The sequence below is a fragment of the Plutella xylostella genome, chromosome 10 (genome assembly GCF_932276165.1).
Source record: "Plutella xylostella chromosome 10, ilPluXylo3.1, whole genome shotgun sequence".
Classification (NCBI taxonomy): Eukaryota; Metazoa; Arthropoda; class Insecta; order Lepidoptera; family Plutellidae; genus Plutella; species Plutella xylostella.
Genome location: NC_063990.1, coordinates 11,880,269 through 11,906,715, shown reverse-complemented (window position 1 = coordinate 11,906,715; position 26,447 = coordinate 11,880,269). Strand labels below are relative to the sequence as shown.

The following is a 26,447-nucleotide window of genomic DNA, read 5'->3' as shown; positions in this document are numbered from 1 at the left end:
GTTAACAAGGTGGAGTTTTGTTCTTCCTTTTCCGTTTTATTGGCGATTTTAAAGTATCAAATTTATGCCGTCCTACTATAATAATAGACAACTTTCTAAATTTGACATAAAGTTCGGTGTTGCTAGTAAATTTGTCACATCCTGTTTACTATAGACAATTGTCTATGAAAATCTGTTTCAATGCAAAAACCGTACTTTTCCGTATTTTTATCGATAACCTGCGACTGCGACAAATGCTTCAATTTCTAGACAAGAGAGACAAACAACTGTCCCTGAAATACAACAATTTTTTCAGAAAAATAGTGAAATAAATAGGTTTAAATTTTACAATGTTTTATAAGGTGAATTTTCCTTAAACGTGGGATTAATCTGTTATGGAGTTTGATAATGAATTTGAACCGTGCACTGTTTGTTTGTTGTGTTTTTTGAATATAACCTAAAATAATATCAAAACTTCGCAATATCGGAACTGCTAATTACATGTTTGTGTCTTTATTTTCATTTCAGTAGAAGATATCATCAATTTGAGATATGATAGTACAATAAATTTACCCAACAGTTATTTCTCTTTGCTATGGATGATGATTGGAAGGAATACAGAAGAAATAAGCCTCAACAAAAGTTGTACAAGCCCGGCAGCGGCCCACTGAGGAGGTCAGGGTACGCTCTAGACCCCACAATGAATTCCTACGACGTCAGTAACGGCCCTCGAGGCAGAGAACAGAACCACTACGGATCAAAAAATTCAATATATGAAGATGACTTGTCCAGCAAAAAAGACCACTCCACAACCAGACACAGAAAGCCGGAGCAGCCGCTGTACGTGCCCCGCGCCGCCGACCTCAAGGGGGACAGTGACAGACACTCCAGTTCTTCTATGAGGAGTGATAGTGTTAATCAGTCTTTTAATAAGAGGCATTCAAATAATAAGAATGACAGGCAAGGCTACAACAGTACCGGGTACTCACGAGGCCCCTCCAGGAGGGACCGGGGCTATGTGGATACCCACAACAAAGATGCAGCGAACAATGATGTGAACTACAACCGCAGCTACAGACAGGTGTCGGAGCCCAGGTCAGTGTCTCCATCGCGGCGCGCGCCCACGCCCGGCGCGCCCGGCACCCCCGACCGCAACCGAGACACCAGGAGCATGGAGACCTCAGGGCGACACAACACAGCTGCCGGTGGGAAACCTCCCAGTGGAAGAAGGAACTCGGCTGGGTACCCCAATGATACACCAATACCAAAGTACAGGATCAATTTAGAAAATTTGCCTCCTAGACTGAAGAAAAAGTTTTTAGAACAATCAGGTCACAGTTTTGACAGTGCAGACCACAACACCAGAGACAGGTTTGCCAACAATGCTCACCAGCAGAGCTTCAACCCAGCGACTCCTCACAACCAAACTACCACCTGGTCGCAGACACTACCCACCCGGGGGAGGGGTCGTCTCCGGGATAATGAGAGCTTTGACAGAGATAAATTTATCAACACATATTTGAAGACACAGGAAATTCACAATAATTCAAGACGTTCAACTCCAAGTAGCTCCTACATGAATCTGTATGAACCTCATTCTATAGAGAGTCATGTGTCCCTCGGAGACAACAACCATGTGAACCATGTGGAACACCCACCAGCCCCAGAAGGTAACATATTCTATGTATATATTAATGAGCCTATGACTATGCATTCTATACAATCTACTCTATTCTCTGTGTGTGTAACTGTGTTAGTAAGTGCACTTGCTTCACTCAAATTCAACTTTGTGCATTTCCTGAAGATCTAAACTTTAGATCTTTAGACTTTAGAATTCTAAAGTCTATCTATGTCTAAGCTTATGGGCCATTTCCCACCACAATGTTCTACTGCGGATTGGTGGATTGACTCATCTAAATGTGCTAAATCTAGTTATGCAGGTTTCTTTACAATGTTTTCCATCAGATATTCAGTTTCAATTGTACCTTAGCAAATTACTTAGCAATTTTCGAGTGTCCCTTTTATGAGTGAGACCTAGAACAACCTAATACATTAGATTGCAGCTGTCAGCAGCCTCTGTTGCACTTGAACTCACATTAGTAGTATTAGTGTATTCCAAAACTGCCAATGCAGTAGAGCTGACATGTGGTTGATATTTAGCCATGTGATATACAATTAGTTATTTTATATTCCAGCACTGACGAACGGCGCGGCGGAGGCTCACAGCCGCCGGGAGGAGCCCCGGGACGCGCCGAGCCGCCGGGAGGAGGCGCCCAGCGGCGCGGGGTCGGACAGCGAGCCCGCCTCCTGCGGCTCCACCAGCCTCATGGATATGACCAACTTGGTGAGACTTCTACCCTCTGTTTAATACTTTTTTTGATAGATAAAATAAGATTTTGTTTCAGCTATGATCTAGCTAGAATAATCTTAAAAATTATACTTGTTTATCTCTGCTCTGACTGACATACTTAATTTTACAAAAGTTTCTTTACTTTGGTAAAGCTCCTGTAAGTGCTTTTTCACGTTGACCCACGTGCGTTTTATTACGTGTACACTTATATACTACGTCATATTTTTGATATTTCGTGACCACGCCAAACCGTGTTTCAACGCGAACAAGCAGCATGGCCGATTAATAACATGCCAAATTCCACCCAGGACTGGACCGAGGAAGTAGAGAAGAGCATGAAGCTGGAGTCGGGCGGCTCCTCGTCCAGCTCACCGACGCCGCTCGCGTCCGCCTCCACGCAGGACCCGCGTGTAGCGGTGCGCCCCGAGACCAAGGAGGCCAAGAGAAGCGCCCGGTCTAAGCGGAGGGACAAGAGGTAAGCCTGCGTTCCTTAATGTAGGCACGCACTCGTTATTAGACGCGTGACGTGTGCGCAAAAGTACCAAACTGTTAATGCAGATTAAACCGATATACCGCTGACTCAGTCTGCGAAAAATAGTTTGGTTGAATGCGACTCAATTTGTAATTTTTATCATAAAATAAGCAGGTATGTTTATTCAATGATGGAATAGTTTAGGTATAGTGGTATAAAAGAGCTTTTATCCACGTACTTACTTTCATTGTAGCAAAGGTATATATAGCAAGTAAGCAACGACAACGCCCTTCGAACCTTCTAACCCGCATTTCCATCAACAGAAGTTCAAGCCGCGGTCAGAAGAAGAGCGACCGGCGGCGGGACAACGCGCAGTCGGACATCCCCGCCCCCGCCCCCGCGCGCGCCGGGGGGCGGGATCGCCGGGACAGCGGGCCCCAAGACGTCCGGGCTAGAGAACGCCGGGATAGTGGCTCCCAAGATGTCCGGGCTAGAGAGCGTAGAGACAGTGGGTCCCAAGACGTCCGTGCCGGCCGCGAGCGCCGCGATAGCCACCGCAGTAACCGCTCGTCCAACATCGGCAACAGTCGGGACGACCTCGACCGCTGGCGCTCCCTGCGGTCATTCAGTAGAGAGCAGAGCGCGGAGGGGTATGTTGTCACACATTACAGTAGCTTGACAAAAAAAGAGAGCTGGTGGGTCACTCTAAATCGACGAACAAACAATAAGAATTGTCACGGAATCGGCACGGATCTTTATCTCATTGTATTGTTCGTTCGTTAGTCGATTTAGAGAGTGACCTCCCTTAGTCGTGCGTGTCATAACGAGCGCAAGCATCCAAAACTTTTTTGTCCATAGCTATAGCCTAGACTACCCGTACTATAGCATGACATATAAGCGCTAGCCAAGATGGGAAGAAGTGATTTTCATGACATTGGTTATTAACAGTACTAAATTGTAGTTCAGTTTAAAACGAAAGACGAATCTTTTTTGCAGTTAGGTATAGGAAAAACAAGTTATCTTTCGCTATGAAACCTTTCATTTCATTAGGTTTCCACCGGTCCTAAAGGTCAGCCTACTCATAAATATTTAAAAGCAATGGCTTCTTAATCCTGCGAGTCGGATGACCTTTCATATGCATTAACACTTTCCAATGTATAGTTTTTACAGCATTTTTTATGTGTGTTCCCAGGCGAATAGTATCACAGTGCAATAGCAGAGACACGTCGGCAAACAGAGCTCTAAGTCCAAGAGATAACGACGGTTTTAGAGTGCCATCAGCTGTTCCGAAGAATGCAGCGTGGACGGCTTCTAATCAGGTATATCCACACTAACTTAGTTCAAAATTCACTGTAAAAACAATAGTGTTAAATCAATTTGTCACCTTTAGGCTCCGTAATCGCAAGGTATGCAGGGACTATGTAGAGTTGAAATTTCGTTCGTAATTTATGAATCCATTAGTTACATTCTCGTGCCTTGGTAAAGTATTGTTGTTCTTAAACATATGTCATTATCATGGTTCCTAATGTTCCTGTATCCCCCAATGGGGCTGAGGGCAGGCACACCACTTCCATCCTTGTCTGTCAACAGCAGCTAGCTTTACATGAAATTCAGGCTGAACTAACCGTTACTGTCCCGTCGCAGAAAAAGAGCAACGGCAGTTGGGTGCCCGCTCGCACACCGAGTGTCGACCGGGGGCGCGAGTCCCCGGCCCCCGACGCGGCCCCCGAGCCGGCGGGGGGCGGGGGCCGCCGCTCGCGCCGCCGCGCCGGGCGCCGCCGGGGCCGCGGGGGCGAGCCCGTCGCGCCCCCCGTCCCGCACCCCGCCGGGGCCACGCCCGCTCCCACTAATGTGAACTGGAGGGACGAGATCAAGGAGTCGAAGAAGTTTTCAGTTCAGGATCGGTTGGATAGGTATGTACATTACTACATCGTTATTTTAATATAGTCGATATTTATTTAAATCTTAGTTATGTTTTGTCACGCTAGAACTAAAACCTGAAAGCCAAGTCTAAATAAAGGGGTATATTAGCACCCTTCCGTGTCTATATTATGTTCATTTAGGTGGAGTGGCAATACAAATGTGTATAACCTCGGATTGCTGGTTGAAAATGTTGCCAAGTATATAATCATTATAATTAATCAGTCGGAAACCCCAACACTATCACTTACCTACACTGTACTGTCAAAGAAAGCCGCTATAGTTTTACTTACGTTTAAACGTTTGGTGCAAGTCACCCTAACTCTGCCCCCATCTCCCCAGACATCAAGAAGTGAACCGGCAGCGGCTCGCCAGCACTGCGTCAGACAAGGCGGAGTGCCCCGCGCCGCCCGCCGGCCTGCTGGTACTGCCGGCTGCGCTGCCGCAAGCCAACAACCACAACACCGGGTCAGTCGCATGATTCATTATGCAATTGTCAGATAAATTTTATACGGAGAATAAATTATGAGGCTGAATGTTTGTAGTTACTAGACAGTAAGGGCTGATTTTTAGGGTTCCGTAGCCAAAATGGCAAAAACGGAACCCTTATAGTTTCGTCATGTCCGTCTGTCCGTCTGTCCGTCTGTCCGTCTGTCACAGCCGATTTACTCGGAAACTATAAGTACTACAGTGATGAAATTTGATGGGAATATGTGTTGTATGAACCGCTACAAAAATATGACACTAAATAGTAAAAAAAAGAATTGGGGGTGGGGCCCCCCATACATGTAACTGAGGGATGAAATTTTTTTTTTCGATGTACATACCCGTGTGGGGTATCAATGGAAAGGTCTTTTAAAATGATATAAAGTTTTCTAAAAAACATTTTTCTTAAAGTGAACGGTTTTTGAGATATCAGCTCTCAAAGTCGTAAAAAGTATGTCCCCCCCCCTCTATTTTTATAACTACGGGGTATAAAATTCTAAAAAAAATAGAGGTGATGCATGCTAATTAACTCTTTCAACGATTTTTGGTTTGATCAAAGTATCTCTTATAGTTTTTGAGATAGGTTGATTTAACTGTAAATTATATTTGCTGCTACGGAACCCTTTGTGCGCGAGCCCGACTCGCACTTGGCCGGTTTTTTCAATAGTCAGATAAGTGTTATCTGTGGAATAAGATTGTTGCTGTCGCATCTGAAGGTTTGTATTAGACAGTGACAGTAAGAATTTTATTCTTCAGATAACACTTATCTAACCATTGAAAAATCAGCCCTAACAGCAATATTTTATTCCTCAGATAATTTTTGTCAGGTCCTTGAAATCTGTGTGACAATTTACAGAGTAATAAGGCCACCATGGGCTCGTTGTTTGGAGACTATATTATTGAGGTTTCACAATGTCATGGATAATATATTTACAATCTAAAAGGTACACAGAAACAAAGAAGGATTTGATAAATTTATGGTAGATTTTGATTACCCGTTTGTGTCAACAAACAATCCTAATTCTCCATCCACTATTGCAGTCGAGAAGGTTCGACAGAGACACAGAAGATGTTGTACGACCCGCACAACCCGTCGCGGCCTATCATGGTGGCGGCGCAGGCCAAGCAGGACCCACGGATGAACAGAGGTAAGGGATATAGAGGCTTTTATTATAAACTAACTTTTCCTGTGAGCTTTGCCTTAATAAGTTTTCTATGGGAATTCCGGGATAACAAGTAGCGTACTTATTTGTTAATTCAGATAGACAGCTTCCTATGTATAAAGCAGATAAACCTGACCCCGGTTCTACCTTTTTTGGCATAAGATTTTTTTGCCTAATCTCGTATTGCATAGTAATGTTTGGTCAAAGTCTCGTTACGCCGAAAATCGTATGGCATAAATCTCGTTTAGTAAAAAGTTATTTCGCATAACATTGTTTAGCCTAATAATGGTATGGCCAAATCTTGAATAGCCTAATAATGCTATGGCATAGGTTTATACAAAGTAATAATATTCGTTTGGCTTTAACTTTGACGGAGCGTCTCCCTACATAGCGCAAACTGGTGCCTTGTATTGTTTCCGCTGTTTGGAAAACGCTCCGCTCCGCTTCGCTGCGCTTCGCTGCGCTCCGCTTTGGTTTTGATGAACATGTGCACCTAACACGCTCCTCCTCGCTTTGCTCGTCGTCGCACCTATTTTTAGGTTTCGATCTCATGGGGTTTGTAATAATTATATTGGTCGTTAACTTTCGATTTTTTGATCATACAATATCGTGATTTTCGGGATGTAGGAGAAAAATACCACAATTTGTACATTTACTACATACTTAATATATTATTTATTAAGATAACATTAGGAGAAACAAGATTATACATAGGTATAGACGAACATAAATTTGAGCAAACGAAACTTAGGTGTTTAATGATTGTGTCTAAAGAGTTTTAGACGAAACGAGCCTTATGCCACATAAGTCTTGGCAAAGTGATGGTTCGGCCAAAAAAGTTTAGACCATACGAGTTATGCGAAATGAGTTTTGGTCAATAAAGATTATGCGAGATGAGCGGAACCCCTGACCCCTCTCAGAAGCATTGTTATTATGAGAGGGGGGTCAGGTTTCTCTGCACATGACATGTACGCCATTTCATGAAAATTTGCTGAGCACTTTTTCCATGAAAGAATAACAAACATTGATGTGTACCTACTCACTTCATAATCATAAGTAGGACTAGGTAGAAGGCGGCTGATGTAAGTTCGACCTGTGTATCTAACTTATATGTTTTTGTAAAATAGTGTTTGAAAATCTGAACTGGAAAACTTTGTTACACTTTGTGGAATTTACCACCAGTCGCAGGCAACAGCTAGTGTTGACTCCGACTAGTTTATTATGTTGTAGTCAATTATTTTAACATCCTTTAGTGGTGGGATGTGAACTACGCAGGTGTGAATATGAGTGAAGAGTTTGTTTTTATGCAGTATGCAACTGCTATAGCGTAGATTTTCGTGAGAAATTGTGAAAGAACAATGGCCCATTAATACGTAACGTTTCTTTATGAGTGGTGTTTAGTTCTGTAATTACAGCGTCTTAAAACTACATTGTAACGTTATTTACGCACGACAGTTATAGGTATTTATTTATTTTAATTTGAAATGTATACCGTGCGTATACCATAGTTCTATATCGACTATCGAACTTTTTTTATAGGCCTATCTATCTATCTACCGTGGCAAGCAAATTTTCCACATTTAGCCTCAGCAATTAGCGTATCAAAAGTATAGGCCTATCGATAAATCTAAATTTGATCTAAGTTCTCAATTTCCCAACTACATCTCTAAAAATTTATCTATAAAAGATTTCTTACATTTCCTGTGGGTTGACTGGTAGAAAATGCTTATAGCTTTAAATCCACCCTTTGCACACTTATGTTTATATGTTGCACACATAAAGTGTTAAGTAATAACTATCCTATTATCTCCCCAGCCCCCAGCGAGCAGTGGTCATCGTCCTCTACCGAGGCGGCGGGCGCGCAGGCGCTGGCGGCGCGGCACCGCGCGCTGCTGCAGCAGGTTGACCGCGCCGACGCCGCGCTGCAGGCGCACCTGGCCGCCCCCGCCGCTGCGAGGGATGGCGCCGTCGCCGACACCAGGTCTGTGGGAGAGAGGTTTAACTATAGTGTGACCATAACTGCTGCGCACTCCCTGAGGTCCTGTCTCTGTCACGCTGGTTTTGGCATCGCCCCGCATCTCGGCGCGCATACTTCAGCGAGTGCACATCACTAATACACACTATATCACGCGTACTGCACTCCCAAGAAATTTATTGCCACCACTTTTAGAAATTTATTGCCACCACTTTTCTAAGGTGGTTCAACCAGCATCGTTCTACATCTGTACCTAAGTCTGTTTCATGTCCTGTTCATCTCTTGTTTGCAATATCCACAACTATGGTAAAAACTAAATAAAATAATTTACAAAAACTATACTATAATTGGCAAAATATTCGTATACTTAGTCCTTACCAGCTGGAGTATTTAAAAAAAAAACATGTTTGTTACAGAAAATTCTTGCAAGAAGCGCTAGAGAAGCTCCTGATGACGGACCTCAAGTACTGCCAGGCGGACAACATCGAGCACCACTTCTGGAAGATCCTGTACTACAACTTCATCGAGGTGCTGCGGAAGCGCCTCGCGGCCGCCGCGCCCGCCGACCGCGCCGCCACCGTCGCGCAGATCAACGCCATCATCGACGACGGAAACACATACTTCGAACAACTCGTGCAAACGCTCGAGAAAACATACAAGTTCAACACAGAAGATTACATCAACGACAACCACTGCCTACCTCCTAAAGGGCTAGGCTACGTCGGGCTAGCTCTAGTCTCGGTGCAGAAGCTCTATGTGTTCCTCGGAGACCTGGCCCGGTATAAGGAGCAGGTGAATGAGACCAATAACTACGCGAAGAGCAAGTTTTGGTACACGAAAGCGCAACAGGTTAATCCTAAGAATGGTCGGCCGTATAATCAGTTGGCTATTTTGGCGATATATGCGGTGAGTTGAACATCTCGAAAAATCATTAATGAAATATATTATATTAATTTAGGTGCAGATTTATTGAAGTGAGTTATCTATTTCAGAGAAGGAAATTGGACGCGGTGTATTACTACATGAGGAGTTTAATGTCGTCCAACCCGTTCCATTCAGCAAGGGAAAGTTTGATCTCATTATTTGATGAAAATAGGAAAAAGGTATGATTTTTTTTCATAGTATTTAAACAAAAAATATATAACACTAGCGCAGCGGCTTCTAGAGTTGCTTATAACCTATGTACGTTGCCTTATGTTAGTATTTATGGCTCAACTATGGAGTCTCACGACAATACTTCCCCAAACTCTTTTAAAAATGTAGGTTTAGCTGTGTCCCATAACTGGCTTCCCCCGGCATTCCTAATGTTATTTATAATCGCGTATCTATTCTAACAGCTACTGACTACCTATCTAAGTGCCAATTTCTCCATTCTCGGTTAGAGCATAACCAAGGAGTAGTGGTTAACTTTTGACACATCTGTCATGAATTTTATACGGAGATGACGTTTAATTTATAAATCAATCCCTGTCGGTTAGATAGCCGACATTGGAGAAATTGGCACTAAGCACTCTATATTATGTACATAACAAAAACCTTTATACCACCACCAGTACGAAGCGGCGGAGCGCAAGCGGCGCGCACTGCTAGAAGCCAACAACCCCTCCGCCACGACGCCGGCGGGCGCGGGCGCGGGGCGCGGGCTGCGGCGCGAGGTAATACACATTATTATGGAAATTTAGAATGAGTACTATGACGTTTCATTTGGTACCTAGATTCTTATGCCTAAAAATTAAGTGGCTAAAGTCTTTTGTCTTAGATACTAAATTAAATGTGATATCGAATAAAATCTTGTACAAAATTTTTACAACTTCACAGTTGCACTTTCTGTACTTTCTGCCAATTTAGCATCTGAGAATAATTTGACTTTATTTATAATTAACAACATGACAGGAAACATAAAAGTTGTATGTATTATAACAATGTGATAATTTGCAGGTGTGGGTGCGGCCCAGCGGCGGGCGCACCACGCGGCTGCGCCACGACCGCAGCCCCGACGACCGCCTCGCCTCCATGACGCCGGTCGAGGTAAGTGCTTTTAAAACAAAGAAAGAAATAAAAAGGTTTTTATTTGTCTCAATAACACACAGAAAAATACACTAAAACTAATAATACTTGGAGATAAAAAGGGGCAGACTCAGCATCTGCTGCGAGCTTCAGGGCAGCAACGCAACGCGACCTTACATCCTGCTTTTCAGCCTGTCCCTATTATGCTATTTCCCTGTTATTTGTCCCGGAAATCCCTCGGGAAACCCGGGATGTAAGGTCGCATTTTCTAAAAGTCTATGAAGGTTGAAATTATTACTGCTATAGTCGGTTTGTTTTGTTGCAGCTAAATAAAAACTTCATAACCAGCTACCTACACGTGCATGGGAAGCTCGTTACCAAAATCGGGTAAGTTCATTAGATGTTTTATCATAACTGTACTACTTACATACCAAAGACTATCTATAAGTTACAATGGAACAAAGTTTTCACGAACTGGTTAATTGATTGAAATCTAATTTGCTGCTGCTGTAAGGAGAGGGTATGATGTCTTTTAAACTTTTTATCCGTAAACAGTAGACACCAATATTACTCGTGCAGATAAAGAAACAACATGAAAATGGCGGACAGCTTCTTGCTATCCCGATCTATCTTGCTCTTATCGTAAACTACGCCTGCCTTCTCTCACTTCTACAACGGCTGTCATTTTCATATTATTTCTTTATCTGCATGGGTAATACTGGACATTCAGGAAGCGGTTTGGACATGGCTGTTGTGAGCCGCCTCGCCTTGGCTAAAATACTGCCAAAAGAAATGCTAAAATGCAGCTCAGATTAAAATACTGGCAAAAGAAATGCTAAAATGCAGCTCAGATTATAAAATATGAGAGAGTGTCATCATCATCTATCAATAGATTTCTCATGAACCAGCCTTTCAAGGCGAAAATTTAGTTTCGTAATCTAAGTAGTATTTTTGGTTATAGTTAATTCCTATCCTCCCTCGCTTATTGCCGGTGTAGCTAACAAACATGAGTGTAACCCCCGTAGGGGTGGTCGGAGGTGACCTTATTGTACATAATTATTTATTCTAACGTGAAACTCCCTCCGTTTTGACGACGGCTGTCTGCGAATGTAAACTGACAAACGAATGAGGACTGCGTCTATGCCTCGACAGGCATGTAGCGGCAAGGCAGCATATATTAATTTATCTTGGCATCAGCACCCGCACATCTTAAGGCGGCCACTGTCGAATGATTCAAGTGAACATCATCCACGGCTCCCGTCAGTGTCGATAATTCTATTCATTTTATCCCACTGGGATTAATCCACTACTAAGAATTTATGCATTTGGGGTATTCCCTAGTAACCGCCTTACCTCTTAGACTGCGGGTACGAAACTTGCGACGTGTGGAGCGACGTTTCGTACACAACGCTATGTTTTCACTGCATTTGATTACATCGCCGTCGCTCCGCCCGTCGCAAATGTCGTACCCGCAGACTTACCCTCTAATGATCAACTTCCATGACCATCCTCTCTTCCCCCTCAGGATGGAGTCGTTCCACGCGAGCAGCGCGCGCATGCTGCGCGAATTCCGCGCGCTGCTGCACCTGCAGCCGCTGCCCACGCCGGCCGCGCGCCTGCTGCAGCTCACCGCGCTCAACATGTTCGCCGTCGAGACCAACGCGCCCTCCGGCACCCGTGAGTAGATGTACACATTGTATGATACACATACACAAACTAAAATTTTAGTATTGTCAAACTATAAATCCAACGAAAATGAGATTTCATCATCATCATCACGACCCATCACGTCCCCACTGCTGGGGCACGGGTCTCCTTCCAATGAAAGAAGGGTTTTGGCCTCGTCCACCACGCTGGCCTAGTTCGGGTTGGTAGACCAATGAGATTTACGGAAACACTGTCGAATTCAAATTTTAATTTGTGCCTTCCGAATCGATATGATTGTAGTCTAGCCTAGTAGTTGCTTGCAAAAGGGTTGTTTTCCATACAAAACCCTTCTCCCTCTTCTTGGCATGTGAGCGACTAATTGTAGAGGTAAAAGCAGGTTTGTCACCATGGTGAAAGATTCAGTCAGTCAGGACTTATTGGTGGTACAGGTTTAGGGTATGAAGAGGTGATGGTGAGGTTGTGGTAAATGACGAATGCAGGATTTCTTGAGGCCAAACTGAACACAACTAGGTACATTTCTCAAGTGTGTTATCTAAGTGACGGGCGCAAGACGACTAGTGTCTCCGCATTGTTCCCTACTGGATGTTACTAAAATGCTTACATAGCAAAACGTGGCTAAAACATGTGTCGCTACACAGGTACAGATGATATATGACCAGGGGCTCCGTTCATGGACCGTAACCGAATACTAAAAAGTGCAACTAATTACCTACATAATTTTATGGACCTGACTGTAAAAAATTCCGCCCTACGTGAAAGCGAAGATGATGGTTAAAGATAAAAAATGAATACAAATAAAATAAATATGTGGGGACATCACACACGGTCATCCGACCCCAAGCTAGGCAGTACCTGTGTTATGGGTGTCGGACAACTGATATATCTACACAAATACATATATAGATAGATACTAAATATAAATATCAACAACCAAGACCCGAGTACAAATATCTGTCTTAAAAAAAATATTTTCCCCAGCCGGGAATCGAACCCGGGACCTTCGGCATAGCAGTCAGGGTCACTAACCACTACGCCATTCGGCCGTCAAGATCAAAGATGGCGTCAAATGTGAAAGTTTTTTGTATTTAGCGATCAGTGGCATCATCCTGTCCGTTATTGTTGCAAGAAATACGTCGCTTTTGTTTTCGTCTAGGGTGTAATTTATCTAGAATAGCCCTACAGTGGACACCACCGGCAGAAAGTCTGCAAACCCACTGTGTCACCCGGGTCACCAACCCGACTTACCAATATTACCATTAGATCTGGATCTATTCTTCACAAGCATTCCAAAGGTGAGGCAGGCGATTAGCAGACAATTTTTTGGTGCAAGCGATAAACCATAATTAAGTTTTGTTTTTTGTATTTTGTAAACCAGTAGATTACTTTACTATATAGTAGGTGACTATATTATAGTAGTATGTACTATGTTTCTCGTAAATAGTGTGTTTTACTAAGTAAGCGCTTATCACTTTTTTTTTTCTTGTTCTGTATTCCATCAGTGGTCTCTTTTAAATGGCTTATTGATTCTATAATTATAATACTTTACTGTGTAATGAATAGCTGTTAGTGACCCGACAATTATAAAATAAAAATAAAATAAAATTACTAATAACTGGATAATTTGGGTTGATCGTTTTGTTATGTGAACATATCGTTTTTTTATTATACAGGGTTATTGGTAAGTAGACCGGATCCTTTCAGGAGGTGATAGAGGAAGGCATTTCCAATGGATTGAACCCTATAATGCATTATCCGAAACTTTACCATTTCTAAGATATTTAAGATTTTAGGGTTTTTAATTTTTTTGCCAAATTTTGATGCTTAAAACAGAAAATAAAAGAAACTAGCCATTATTCAATAACTTTTTTGGTTTTTTGCATAAGTAACACCTTAATAAACTAATTAAAATAATCGAATCTGCATTATCGTTGGTATTCTGAGTTTCGCCGTGGACGTTCCTCTCTTACCACAGTCCCTTCTACTGGTCGGCCAAAACAGCGGTAACACAAGATAACATCGATGCTGTACGCCAGTTAATAAAAGAAGATAGAGATGTGACATACGAGCAGATTCGGGCTTCTCTTAGCATTGGTATGACAGCCATTCAAACCATTTTACATGAAGAACTGGGTGTCAAGAAGTTAGTTTCGCGCTGGGTGCCCCACCGTTTGACCGAGGAACAAAAGTCGGCTCGTGTTAATTGGTGTCGATCTGCTCTGCAACGGTTCAATGGAGGCAGTTCAAATGCTGTCTACAATATCGTCTCTGGTGATGAATCGTGGATTTATTCATATGAGCCCGAAAGAAAACATCAATCGGCAGTTTGGGTCTTCGAAGGTGAGATCAAGCCAACAAAAGTTATTCGCTCACGCAGCGTGTCGAAAAAAATGGTCGCTTCGTTTGTATCGAAAACTGGCCATGTGGCTACGATTCCATTACAAGAACAAAGGACGGTTACTACTGATTGGTACACAACAGTTTGTTTGCCGGAAGTCGTAAGAGAACTTCGTAAAACTAACCCGAATCGTCGTATAATCCTTCACCACGATAATGCAAGCTATCATACCGCTCGCAAAACAAGAACGTTTTTAAATATGGAAAACGTGGAGTTGATGGACCATCCTCCGTATAGCCCTGATCTGAGCCCCAATGATTATTTTACATTCCCAAGAATTAAAGATATGCTACGTGGTCAACGGTTTAGCGGCCCAGAAGAGGCGGTCGAAGCTTACAAATCAGCTGTTTTGACAGTATCCACTTCAGACTGGAATTACTGTTTCAATGATTGGTTTAATCGAATGAAAAAGTGCATTGAATGTCACGGAGACTACTTTGAAAAACAATAAAAGTGAATAATATTATGATATCTTTGTACTTTTTTCTATTCCCGATCATTTCGGTATCGCCCTCGTAAGCATCAAAATTTGGCAAAAAAATTTAAATAACCTTAAATATTAAATATCTTAGAAATGGTTAAGTTTCGGATAATGCATTATAGGGGTCAATCCATTGGAAATGCCCTCCTCTATCACCTCCTGAAACGATGCAGTCTACTTACCAATAACCCTGTATAATATATTATGTGGATATACAATCACCCCTTTTTCTAATATACTAACTCGTAGCATAGGTTATGCACTCAGTTTTCGCCGGTATTACTTTACTAAACGTAGTAGCCATTTCTTATATTAGTGTTTAGCGTTGATGCCACATTCCGGTGTCATCTTCAAATACATGGTGTTGCTAAAAGAAAAAGACATCGTATTTTCTAAGGAGCGTTAAAATCTTAAAGTTATGGCGATAATACCATCCAGAAATAGTGTTAACTCCCAGCGAACAGGTTCTAAACGCAAAACTAAAAATATCTTACGGCGCGTAGGCATTTTAAACGGATGTCTTAATACCGTATAATGCACAGGACACGAAGACTCCACTAGCCCTACTTATTTTCTTACTCGATGGAATTATGCCATGATGGTTATCAAACTTTTACGTGAATATAGATTTTGAGCCTAGTAAATAATGAAATGATAGTCATCTTCCAGACTCGTAGGTACTTCACCATAAGAGGTTGTGAAATCGCATATCCGTCAATTATTTAAAACCAAGACAGAAGATGGATGTGTATGTATGTCTCTGTGTCAATGAGATAACTGCTGTTAAAAGTACAAGTCTCAATTAACTCATTATACTTTAAGCTGTCTCATGAATTCAGCTGTTCTCTCGTAAACGTGTACGCCTCCACGATTTATTAGCTTACAGTAAGATAGGTCATGTCATTTGAAGTCACGTACACATTGGCAACTCACTCTAGATTTATTGCCATAATATTTTTATTGAACAAATAACTATCTCGAGATTTTAACAACTATTGTCCCTTAACATAATTTATGAGGTGTCTTAACTACTTATAAACAGTTCGTGATTCTTTAGTTATGTTAAGTAGTGAACGTTAATTGCTCGAGCTAGACGTACGCACATCGTCAATAAGTACCTGTAATACAGATGGGCACTCAAGTGATAGTTAAAGGTGCTTTAAAATTGAAAAGTAATCGTGCACACGTATTCGATTTACGAAATTAGCCTAGAAGGTGCTTGTAAATGTGGTTATTTGCTGCGCCTCCGTCCGCAGTAAAGCCTTGTAATTACAAAATACAGGTTATCTGAGGTTGATGCACCTCCCCCCCGCCCCGCGCCCCCTCTCGCCCCCCGCGGGATGCACATTTGACGAGCCCGGGGTCGGCGACCTGCGCGCGTCATCTACTCTTACGCCATTACGCGTAATTGATGTTTTTGAATCATTTTAGAAAAATGACGTCCAACCACCCCTTTAATGATGTCGTTGCACAGAGCGCTCGCCCCGGGGCCGCGGGCACGGTGCGCCGGCGCGGCTAACGGGACGCGCGCTGCCCAACATGTTTATCAATCGTATGTCTGTATCGCAGTACATATTGCTGCGCGCTTCTGATGCAGATAAGATGAGGCAAAAAAGTAGTCGTCGGGAGGCGCTAAAACGTGTTGTAGTTGAGTAAGTAGTGGTGCTTGTGTTATGCAGGCATTACCCGGCGGTGTCGCTTGTATAATCCCTGCAGGTGCGGCGGCCGGGGGTATTTATAGCCGCCTGCTATTTATACCGGACCGGCTCACACCGCCGCCGCCGCCGCCGCCGCGCCGCCGGGAGCGCGCAAACATCGCATCTCCAACCCATCATACTCGCATCTCCACTAGCTACTGCGCACTTCATGTTTTCAGAAATCCAATTCCTATCGTCTGTTATTGGAGAGTATTATGATTTTTACGATCCAATTATACAAATTAAATCAAGTAACGAACAGGTCTCGGCGCTTGTCTCGTGTAGTGTGGATCGTCGGCGATGTTGCGCCATACTCTGCATACTTATCATATGCAATTTTGATCCATAAAACCTGGTGTTCATAATGTAACGGGCTTGTACTGGAATATATTATTGCGGAGTCACAACTAGTCACAAGATGTGGCGTGTTGTGAGAAATTAAATCTCGTAACAGCTAACAAATGGATCAAAAAGAGGCTAATTGCTGCGGGCAGGTTCTCTCCACGCATGTCATTATAAATAGTGGACGTTGCTCATTCCTACGAATTCACTAGGTCAATGTTAATAGCCGGTATTACTTTCTTAGGTATTAATGTAATTGCTGGCAATCAGAGCTTTGGTTTGGAGTTTTTCCTTTTTGGTTATAATAACTGTAAATTTGGACTTTGTTTTGACCTTAGGTTTATTAAGTGGCTTGACAATGTTAATGGGTCAATTATTGAAGATTGGCGCCTTTTATGTGTGATGCCTTTCTAGCTGAAAATTTAATTGCACCCTTGGCCGTTACCCTTGGCTCTATAAAGCATCCAATTAACTTATTATAAAAGTATTTTATTGTAAAATAACCTTAATATTGCTTGATGCAATCATGTAAAATTTTAATAAGAGTAAATCCATTGTTTTATAAATACTTTGTCAACAACGTTATCAAGAAATTTGTACTCTAGACCTAGACCTACAAGTTTAGTACACTTTCTACACCAGCTACCGCATCTTTATGTCGAAGCTGTATAAAATTAATACCATAATTTTACACCACTGTATATATACTTTTAAAGGTATATCGACTCGTACTTAATATATCCTAACTATATAATATTATAAATGCGAAAATAACTGTGTCTGTCTGTCTGTCTTTCTGTCTGTCTGTCTGTCTGTCTGTTACTCTTTCACGCCAAAACTACTGAACGGATTTGAATGAAATATTTGGTATACATACGGTCTAGACTACTCTAGACCCTGGGAAAGAACATAGGCTACTTTTTATCCCGGAATTCCCACTAGGAAAACTATTAAAGGCGAAGCGAAGCGCGCGGGAACAGCTAGTCATAACATAAACTAATAAGTACTACTAACTTTAGTATTTAACTGATTTCAGTCCAAATAGTTTATATGTCTTTATCTTAAGTGATACACGTAGGTGTAAGTTTACTTGTGTGTTACCTTAAGTAAGCGTACTTCACTATGAAAAAAGTTCAAAGAGTTTGCGAAAAAGACCACCGAACTATAAGTACGCGTACTTAGTCGAACGTCTTTAGATAGGTACCTTTCGCATTATGGACCTACAAGGAATAATTTCTTTAAAGCTGCGTACATACCGGCGAAACGAACGCCAACGAACGGATTTCGTTGACCTTCGTTGCTGCAATCTGCCCTGTATTATGTATGATAAATATCCACCGTTGGGCGTTCGTTGGGCGTTCGTTGGGCCGGCCTGTACGCAGCTTAACCCGAGCAGTAGGTATCTACAATGAGTCCGTCATCTATTACAGAAGGCTCCACGACAACCGGCTCCCGCTCGGCGTGGCTCGAGTGCGCCGTGTCGGTGGCGCTGCTGATGTTCGGCGCGCTGCTGGAGCGCTGCTGCGCGCTGCTGCCCGCGCCGCCCGCCTCGCAGCAGCGGGCCGACGCGCTGCTGCTGCTGCCCGCCATCAAGGTACCCACTCGAGCTTCAGAATTAATCTATTTTTTTAATTTTATTTATTTCACAATGAATGATACAATTTTGTAGGATCATAAGATCGCAGTAAGTTGTCTGCACACTTCACTAGGCAGGCCCGTGCTGAAGTGTGAAGGTTCTGTTCCGTTCCTCATTATGTTTACAATTTTATTAATGAAATGTTTTGAACAAATTATCATCAAACAAAAACTAACAGGAAAATTTTATATTTATTTTATTTTATTTTGCCTACTGTACTACTATTTAGGCTACTGCCAAAAGAACCAGGCTAACAAATTAGTTTATTAATTAATTTCCCCGCCTTTCTCGTCCTCGCGCATCAGAATACGCGACTCACAACTCACAAAATTACGCTCGTCTGGCCTCACCCTTTTAGTGTGAACAGTTCCCGAAAGGAGACTAAAATGTACTTTAATGTACGCTGTATTGAAAAATGTACACTGTGCAAGAGTCGATATAATGATGTTATTGTAATTAGTAGAAGTGTATTGAAGGCATTTTTATTTTCCGGTTCACCCTATTCTGTCATAAAGTATTTATAGAGCCTTGTTTCTATTTTTAATGCCAATGTGTTTACATTACATTAAAAACTAGCCATAAAGAGTCTACCTCTCCTTTAGTGTAATGGCGTCTGCCTGTAACATCATTATCATTGCATCTTTAACGGTATTAATGGTAAAACATAGTTTATTTAGCTCTTAACTTGCATCTAAATATATTCTAGGCACTAACTATGGTTTTATGGCCTATTAGACTTTATTAGACGGGAATTTTATACTACATTGTGAGTTTTAGTTCTAAAATTGGACCTCAGCCGAGCCTAAACAGGTTGTAAATATTCTATTATAAGCAATGGTCTGTTATCTTTATATTCATTACCTGTCTCTATATGCATGTTTATGGTCCCTAAATTAAGAACCTATTTATAAGCCCTACCGCTCTTTAAATTAGATCAAACTTGAACAGTGTACGATTCAGTTAACTCAAGCTATTAAAACTTACAGGCAGTGGCAAAAATATTGCCACCATATTTTAAACTTTATACCATGGAGTTAAGGCCGAAATAAAATAAATCATGTTAATACGTGTTAGGTTTATATTGACGGTGCATGTTGTGTGTTGCAGGTGTGGTCGGACTGGATGCTGTGCCACAGCAGCGTGTGGAACCCGCCGCCCTCCTTCGACAACTACGACATCGGGTAATTCTAATTAACACATTCATCATATGTTTCTAACTTCATCATCAAGTTATCGTCATCGTCGTAGGGTGCAAGGCAAGAGACTCCCGAGTGATGGTATCCCACGAAACGCTAAGAAGATAGTAATCATCCACTGCTAGACATAGGCCTCTCTGAACAATCGTCTCAACACTCTGTCCTCTGTCAGCCAGCCACTACCTGTCTCGAGCCTTCGGTCAAGGGGGCCAGAGGGCCAATGGCTCCACTCTCCAACTGATGTCTCTTTATCATTAATATAAAATTTAAAGTGGACCCTAGAAGAATGATAATGAATAGATTGTGAACATCCGCAGCACCGACAAGGACCCGTGGGACTGGCTGGCGCGCCTCATGAACATCCTGGAGACGCTCGACGACAAGTCCATCGTCTTCGAAACTGAAATGAAAGAAGGTAAATACTTAGTTTGCTAAACATAGTCATAGTTAGTAAAATTATACATACGGAAGAGTGAGGTAAGTATATTGGCACAGTTACTTCATACTCTTCTCCCCTGATCAATGTTTTAATAGTACGTAAGCTTAGCGAAATAAAGAATCTACTATTATCGTTTTTATGACCACCTCGACAGGCTACTCGCCAGTGCGACTACCCGAAGACTCGCTGCTAGCCGGCTTCACCCCGCTCATGTACATGGAGCCGGCCGCGGCCTTCGTGCGGCGCGCCCCCGCCCCCGCCCCCGCGGGCCCCGAGGGGACGGCCCCCGCGCCCCCCGCGCCCCCCGCGCCCCTCGCGCCGCATCTCGCCGAGCACGCCTTGAGGACGAGGAAGCTGCTGTTCTTTGGCACCGAGTGAGTTCATTGCATAGTATACGTATTATTTTTGCTCTTAGCCTTCTTGACATGAAATCATGTGTAATATACCTACGTCCAGTGCTCCCTCAAACTCGGCATCAGACGCTAATTTGGCTAACACTTCAACCGCGATGACAAACCCTAGCTTTAGCGTTAGTCAAAATAACAGTTACAGTAGAAACAGCGTAATATTTTGTATAATAAAATTATATCTGGAAAAAACTATTGGGCATTCCTAAACGTTATCTGAATCCGAAGATTTATACATGTCCTGTGACACTAGTTTCGCGATGATCTTGTTTCAGTAAGTGCCTCTTTTATGACTACCTCTTATATGACGGTCGAATGGCGTAGTGGTTAGTGGCCCTGACTGCTATGCCGAAGGTCCCGGGTTCGATTCCCGGCTGGGGCAGATATTTGTTTAAACACAGATATTTGTACTTAGGTCTTGGGTGTTGATATTTATATTTAATATGTATCTATCTATGTATTTGTGTAGATATATCAGCTGTCCGATACCCATAACACAGGTTTTGCCTAGCTTGGGGTCGGATGGCCGTGTGTGAGATGTCCCCAAAAATAAAATAAAAATTCATGAACCCCCCCCCCAACAGATACCTGGTGGGCGTGGAGCCGGCGGTGCTGCGGCTGGAGTGCCCGGCCGGCGCGGCGCCGCGCTACGCGAGCTGCGTGCCGCGCGCCGCGCCGCCGCCCGCGCCGCTGCACGCCTTGGTGAGTACAGGGGCTGACACTGAGGGATTTATTTATTTAAACTCTGTAATGGTCTGTACATACAAAGTAGGTACAGACCATTACAGGTTGACAGTCTATGTACACAAAGGCGGATTTATCGCCTTAACGCGATTTATCTATTTATATACACTTTATTGCACACAAAAAACAATTTTTACACAGAAGCATTTTAAAAACATAGCTAATAATTTGCGCACAAAGGCGGACTTATTGATAAAAAGCAGTTTCTACCTTTGATTGGTGGTTATCGAATGCATATAATGTAAGCTCTTAAAATGTACAATAATAAATTTAGGTATGTAAACAATAACAAAAAAGGGATAGGTGCAAGGATCCTGGCTGTCAGATTTGTAGTGTTTAATTTGTAAGAAGAGGGGTTAATGTATAAATTTTACAGTCTGGAATGACTAAACCAGAAGGGCTATACAGGGCGCATTTAAGACGTGACAAGAGTTTTGCATCGCGCGCACTCACATCGCGCAGCCTCAAGAGCGAGCGCGATGGAGAACTTTTGTCACGTCTTAATAGCGCCCTGTACTAGCCCTTCTGGTTGTCAGTTTTGAAGAGGGGTTAATGTGTAAATTTTACAGTCTGGAATGACTAAACCAGCTTGAAAATGAGACGTGTTATAGAACAGGTTTAGGTTTTCGGCTCCGATGTTGAGTAGTGAAATAAACTTAGACTTGTCACCTTGCAACTAGCAATGTAAATAGATAATCCCATGTAGAAGGAAGGTGCACCACAACCTTTTTAACTAACACCAACTCAATTCCCAGTCGGAAGACTCAGCGGAAGAGGAAGAGGACGACATGAAAGAGACAGCTAGCCCGCCGAGCCCGCCGAGTGCGAGGGGGACGGCGATAGAGGCGGAGGGGGCGGACGAGGCCACCCGGCGGCTGCTGAGGCGCAAGGAGCAGCTCGAGGACAGGCGGGCCACTATGGAGAGAAGGCAGAAAAGGATGCAGGTATGATTATTTGTTTAACTTTGTTTCCTAAATTGACGTTCTTTAGACTAAACAGTTATAGTACAGACGATGGATTTAGATAACGGATTCGAGGTTGCACAAGGCAAGTTTTTATGACAGTTAACCTCTCTATTAAAATATGACGCTGCAATTAATAGTGGCTTAATTTCTGATAATGTTAACTATGTTTCATCCACTAATGGAAAAAGACCGACAGGTCTTGTAAAATATTAGACTTTAAGATATTTCTAGCCTAGGAATAAATTGTACATTAGACTTTAAAAAAAGTATAAAATTTTTATGTTAATAAAGAACTTTAAAAATTAATCAATGTAGGAAGTATTATTAATTAGTTTGCTGGATATGGGTTCAAACTGTCGCAGCCCGAGACTTAATAACATATGTCTCCCCCCAGGAGCTGGTGGCGGGCGGCTGGGTGCGCGCGGAGGTGACGGTGCGGCCGCGCTGGCTGGTGCCCGACACCAACTGCTTCATCGAGCACCTGCCGCTGCTGACGCTCCTGGCGCGCCCGCAGCCCTACCTGCTGGCCGTGCCGCTTGTTGGTCAGTACCTGCTTCATACAGCGCCTGCCGCTGCCGACCCTACCTGCTGCATACAGCGCCTGCCGCTGCCGACCCTACCTGCTGGCCGTGCTGCTTGTCGGTCAGTACCTGCTCCATACAGCGCCTGCCGCTGCTGACGCTCCTCGCGCGCTCTTGTTGGTTAGTCACCCGCAGCAGCTGGCGGGTCTTCGGCTGATATGCCCAACTGTTTTTTTATAGTTTGCAGTTCTTGACGTGTCAGATGGTAACCTTCGTCTTTTTTTTTAAATGTTAATGTCGACAGCTAGCAGCACTATGTAAATCGGTGCACAATCATGTCCTAGCGTCCACGATTCTGCACCAATGCCTCTGCTTGAAGACTGTGTTCAGGCCGTACCTGATGTCTAAATGAACCGTGATAGAACTAAGAAGAAAATCACCAACTCACCAGTACCACTATCTAACGTCCGTTTCCTTTACAGTGGTGACAGAACTGGAAGGGTTGAGTCGCTGCGGGCGCGTGGGCGCGGCGGCGGCGGCGGCGCTGGCGTGGCTGGGCGTGGCGGGGGCCGCGGGGGGTGCGGGGGCGCCGCCGGGCGTGCGCTTCGCCACGTCGCGCGGCTCGCTGCTCGCCTCGGCCGCGTTCACCGCCGAGCAGGAAACCGCCCGGGCGACCAACGACGACCGAGTGCTGGCCACCGCGCTCAATCTACACGCCAATATTCCCAGTGAGCCTGGTGAGTACATGAATAGCATCCAGGTTCACTAAACACTACATTGCTCGGCAAACGTCGGAGTGATGGTGATCAGGAGGTATAAAGTGAATCATTATGATTCACTTCTGAGATTACTTTTAGTAATAAAGCCTCCGTTTGTACTATAATTTTTCTGTTATACTTACACTTGTCCAAAATTAATAATGCACATGCAGATCTTCACACCCGAATGATTAAATCGTAAGAGCCTTAAAAAAAACACTTGCATTTTGCACCTTGTTCGAAAGAAAAAGGAGTCAAATATCATGTGTCACATAATCGAAAACAACCGATCTGTCAAAGATTTCTATGCGCATTATCAATTTTGGAGCACTGTATGTATGTGAGTACTGTTTAGGTGCAAGAAAGAGATATTTTGGATGTGTGCTAGAGAGCACAACAAGAACGAGCTGAATGAAAAGTGCCAGACGTGATGAATTCACTCGCGTACCTTACACACAACTGTTGCGTCTTCAAATGCTCCCACTACAATCACACCCCCCTCTCTCGCGTACCTTACACACAACTGTTGCGTCTTCACGTCAAATGCCCCCACTACAATCACCCCCCCTTCTTCCAGAGTCGGGCGAGGCGGGGTCGCGGCGCGTGTGCTCCGTGGTGCTGCTGACGGACGACCGCAACCTGCGCGTGAAGGCGCTGGCGGCCGACCTGCCGGCGCGCGACCTTCCCTCCTTCGTGGCCTGGGCCGCGCTCGCCCCAGACCCTGTGAGTTTCATCTTCTTCTTTCTTCTTGGCGTCCTATGACCCCCCCGTGGGGCAAAGGGCAGACACAACGGTTCGATCTCTGTCTGTCGACGGCAGCGAGCTTCACCTCGGATCACGTCATCTACGCGTCTTGCATCTCCGCATCGATTGAACGGCGCCAGGTTTGTTTAGGGCGGCCTCGCTTACGCTTGCCCTGCGGATTTCAGTCAAGAGCCTATTCCAGACGACCCTGTGAGTTACATGTACTCGTACACTCCGGCCAATGAAAAAGTTCCAGTGACGAAAGCACCAAATTTGGTGTAATTACTCCTTAATGGAAAATGCTAGCTTATTTACGCCTTCTGCAACATTGGAGTACATTGAACAGAGCATCGGAATATTACCTAGTAAAAACGTCGAGCGTGCTCGGTGACAACCCTGTGAGTATTAGTTACGTTATTAAGAGTATTCATGACCGACCCATATTCGCTCACTGCTAGACATAGACCACTGCCGAGGCGTGCTTCAACTCGTCGTCGGTTACCTGTCTGCGGTCTCCCCTCGACAACTCTCTGTCCCAACTTCTTCAGCATACAGATTATTACAGATATGAAGAGCTACATTATGTACATTATTTTTCTGACGAATCTGTATGGCTGGTTGTAGTATAAAAATGTGATTTTGTTGCAGATCGCGCCGGAGGGCGGCGGCGCGGCGCAGTGACTCGCGCGACCCACCCGCCCCCGGCTGATGTCTCTGGTCTCATTATGATACATGTCTCGCTCTAGGACACATACAATGTCTGTTAACACGCCCCTCTCACTACGACTAAGTGATTTCCTTCGTTCGTTATTTTATAGAAAATAATTATGACTTAATATTACGGAAGACAACGTGCTTACAGATTATATTAGATTAGATGAAAGTGCAAGATGGCGGCGCGACGCTCGCGCCCTCTAGAGTAGGAATTGAATAGTATAAATAAGTATAAAACTAATTGAATACACCAATAGTCGGATATAATAGTTATTAAATTTTGTTAAGAGCTTCAGGGTTCCACCTGTGTGTTCCTTGGGCCAGTTTTTACATGCTTTTTGTATTTCTTATTTGTTTTTAAGGTATTAGAGAATCGTAAATGTAATGATAAATGAGTTGTAGTTACTATATTTTGTATTATATTGAGTACAGTTTTATGATTTTATAGTTAGGTAGTAGTATGGAATGATGTACACTATCTAACGTAACAAGTACAGGACGCATGCTCTTTGCTCTACTTTTATTTTTTTAGTACATAATATTGTGTCGCAGGAGCGTCGAGTTTTGATCAATGACGAGGCGCACTAGAATCGTGAAAGTATTTTATTAAATTCTAACCTCTTCACGAGATTAATCGAAATATTATTTGTGTACAGCTTAACTTTTAACAATTGTCTTGTGCCATTACACGTAACCTTACATCATTACACGTACCACGTAACGTTGCTTGGAATACTTTCCTCTGTATGACACCATCTTAACACTTTTAATAACAACTTAAGTATAAAATTATATCGGTAGTACACTGCTATTTCATGAGGGATGTTTTGGCTACGTCTGTAGAGTAAATTGTTGTGGAATATTGAATTAGTATTGATTGTTTTAGAAAGTTTAGTTGCTAAATTCGTTATCACTAACCATGACACGTCTAGTTATGAATTTCCTATCGCTGACTGAACATTGCTCGCCTCTAGTTCTCGACACCGTCCGTGTCTCTAACTTCATTATATTCACGTGATGTAATTACAATAATTTTAAATTAATCCTATAGGTAATGTTTGCAAGCAATACGTTACGAATTCGATAACCGGAAAGCTAAGACTTTTACTATTGAAATGTGCGTACAAAATGCATTTATACAGGAATGTTAGTTCAATGTTCAGTTAGCCCACTGAGGTATGACCCGATGTCCCTAGTGGTGATACAGTCCTAGTCTATATTTTTGATGTTAGAATTGAGAATCAAGATACGACGGTACACGGCGGCCCGCGGGCCACGCCGACACTTAGATAAATATAATATAGCGTGCACTGTGTATGTACAAACGCTGAATATGTTGCAACAATGACTTTATAGCTAGTATATATACAATTTATTATTATACATAT

At 43.2% G+C, this 26,447-nt stretch overlaps 1 protein-coding gene across 2 annotated transcripts; it reads left to right on the top strand.

Annotated features, from left to right (window-relative positions):
- The first annotated feature begins 184 nt into the window (after positions 1 to 184).
- Positions 185 to 25,756, top strand: LOC105384859 (telomerase-binding protein EST1A). 2 transcript variants are annotated; one of them, XM_048623539.1, is made up of 26 exons: positions 185 to 341; positions 508 to 1,649; positions 2,175 to 2,323; positions 2,638 to 2,804; positions 3,125 to 3,451; positions 3,994 to 4,120; positions 4,446 to 4,714; positions 5,064 to 5,189; positions 6,249 to 6,355; positions 8,186 to 8,351; positions 8,762 to 9,251; positions 9,338 to 9,448; positions 9,899 to 10,000; positions 10,284 to 10,373; positions 10,678 to 10,739; positions 11,878 to 12,029; positions 18,366 to 18,529; positions 19,679 to 19,752; positions 20,085 to 20,182; positions 20,361 to 20,580; positions 21,198 to 21,315; positions 22,113 to 22,301; positions 22,717 to 22,864; positions 23,326 to 23,580; positions 24,179 to 24,324; positions 24,994 to 25,756. In XM_048623539.1, exons 2-26 carry the CDS (start codon positions 575 to 577, stop codon positions 25,024 to 25,026), a joined length of 4,965 nt encoding a protein of 1,654 aa, XP_048479496.1. In that variant the 5' UTR covers positions 185 to 341; positions 508 to 574; the 3' UTR covers positions 25,027 to 25,756. The 2 variants fall into 2 exon arrangements, with proteins under 2 accessions (XP_048479496.1, XP_048479497.1); XM_048623540.1 differs by having other exon boundaries at positions 203 to 341; positions 511 to 1,649.
- Positions 25,757 to 26,447: the final 691 nt, after the last annotated feature.

Coding starts and splice junctions, on each gene's coding strand:
- LOC105384859 (XM_048623539.1), top strand. CDS start 575: ATGGATGATGATTGGAAGGAATACAGAAGAAATAAGCCTCAACAAAAG. Junction 9,449..9,898: donor TTGATGAAAATAGGAAAAAG/GTATGATTTTTT, acceptor TACCACCACCAG/TACGAAGCGGCGGAGCGCAA. Junction 24,325..24,993: donor CCGCGCTCGCCCCAGACCCT/GTGAGTTTCATC, acceptor ATTTTGTTGCAG/ATCGCGCCGGAGGGCGGCGG.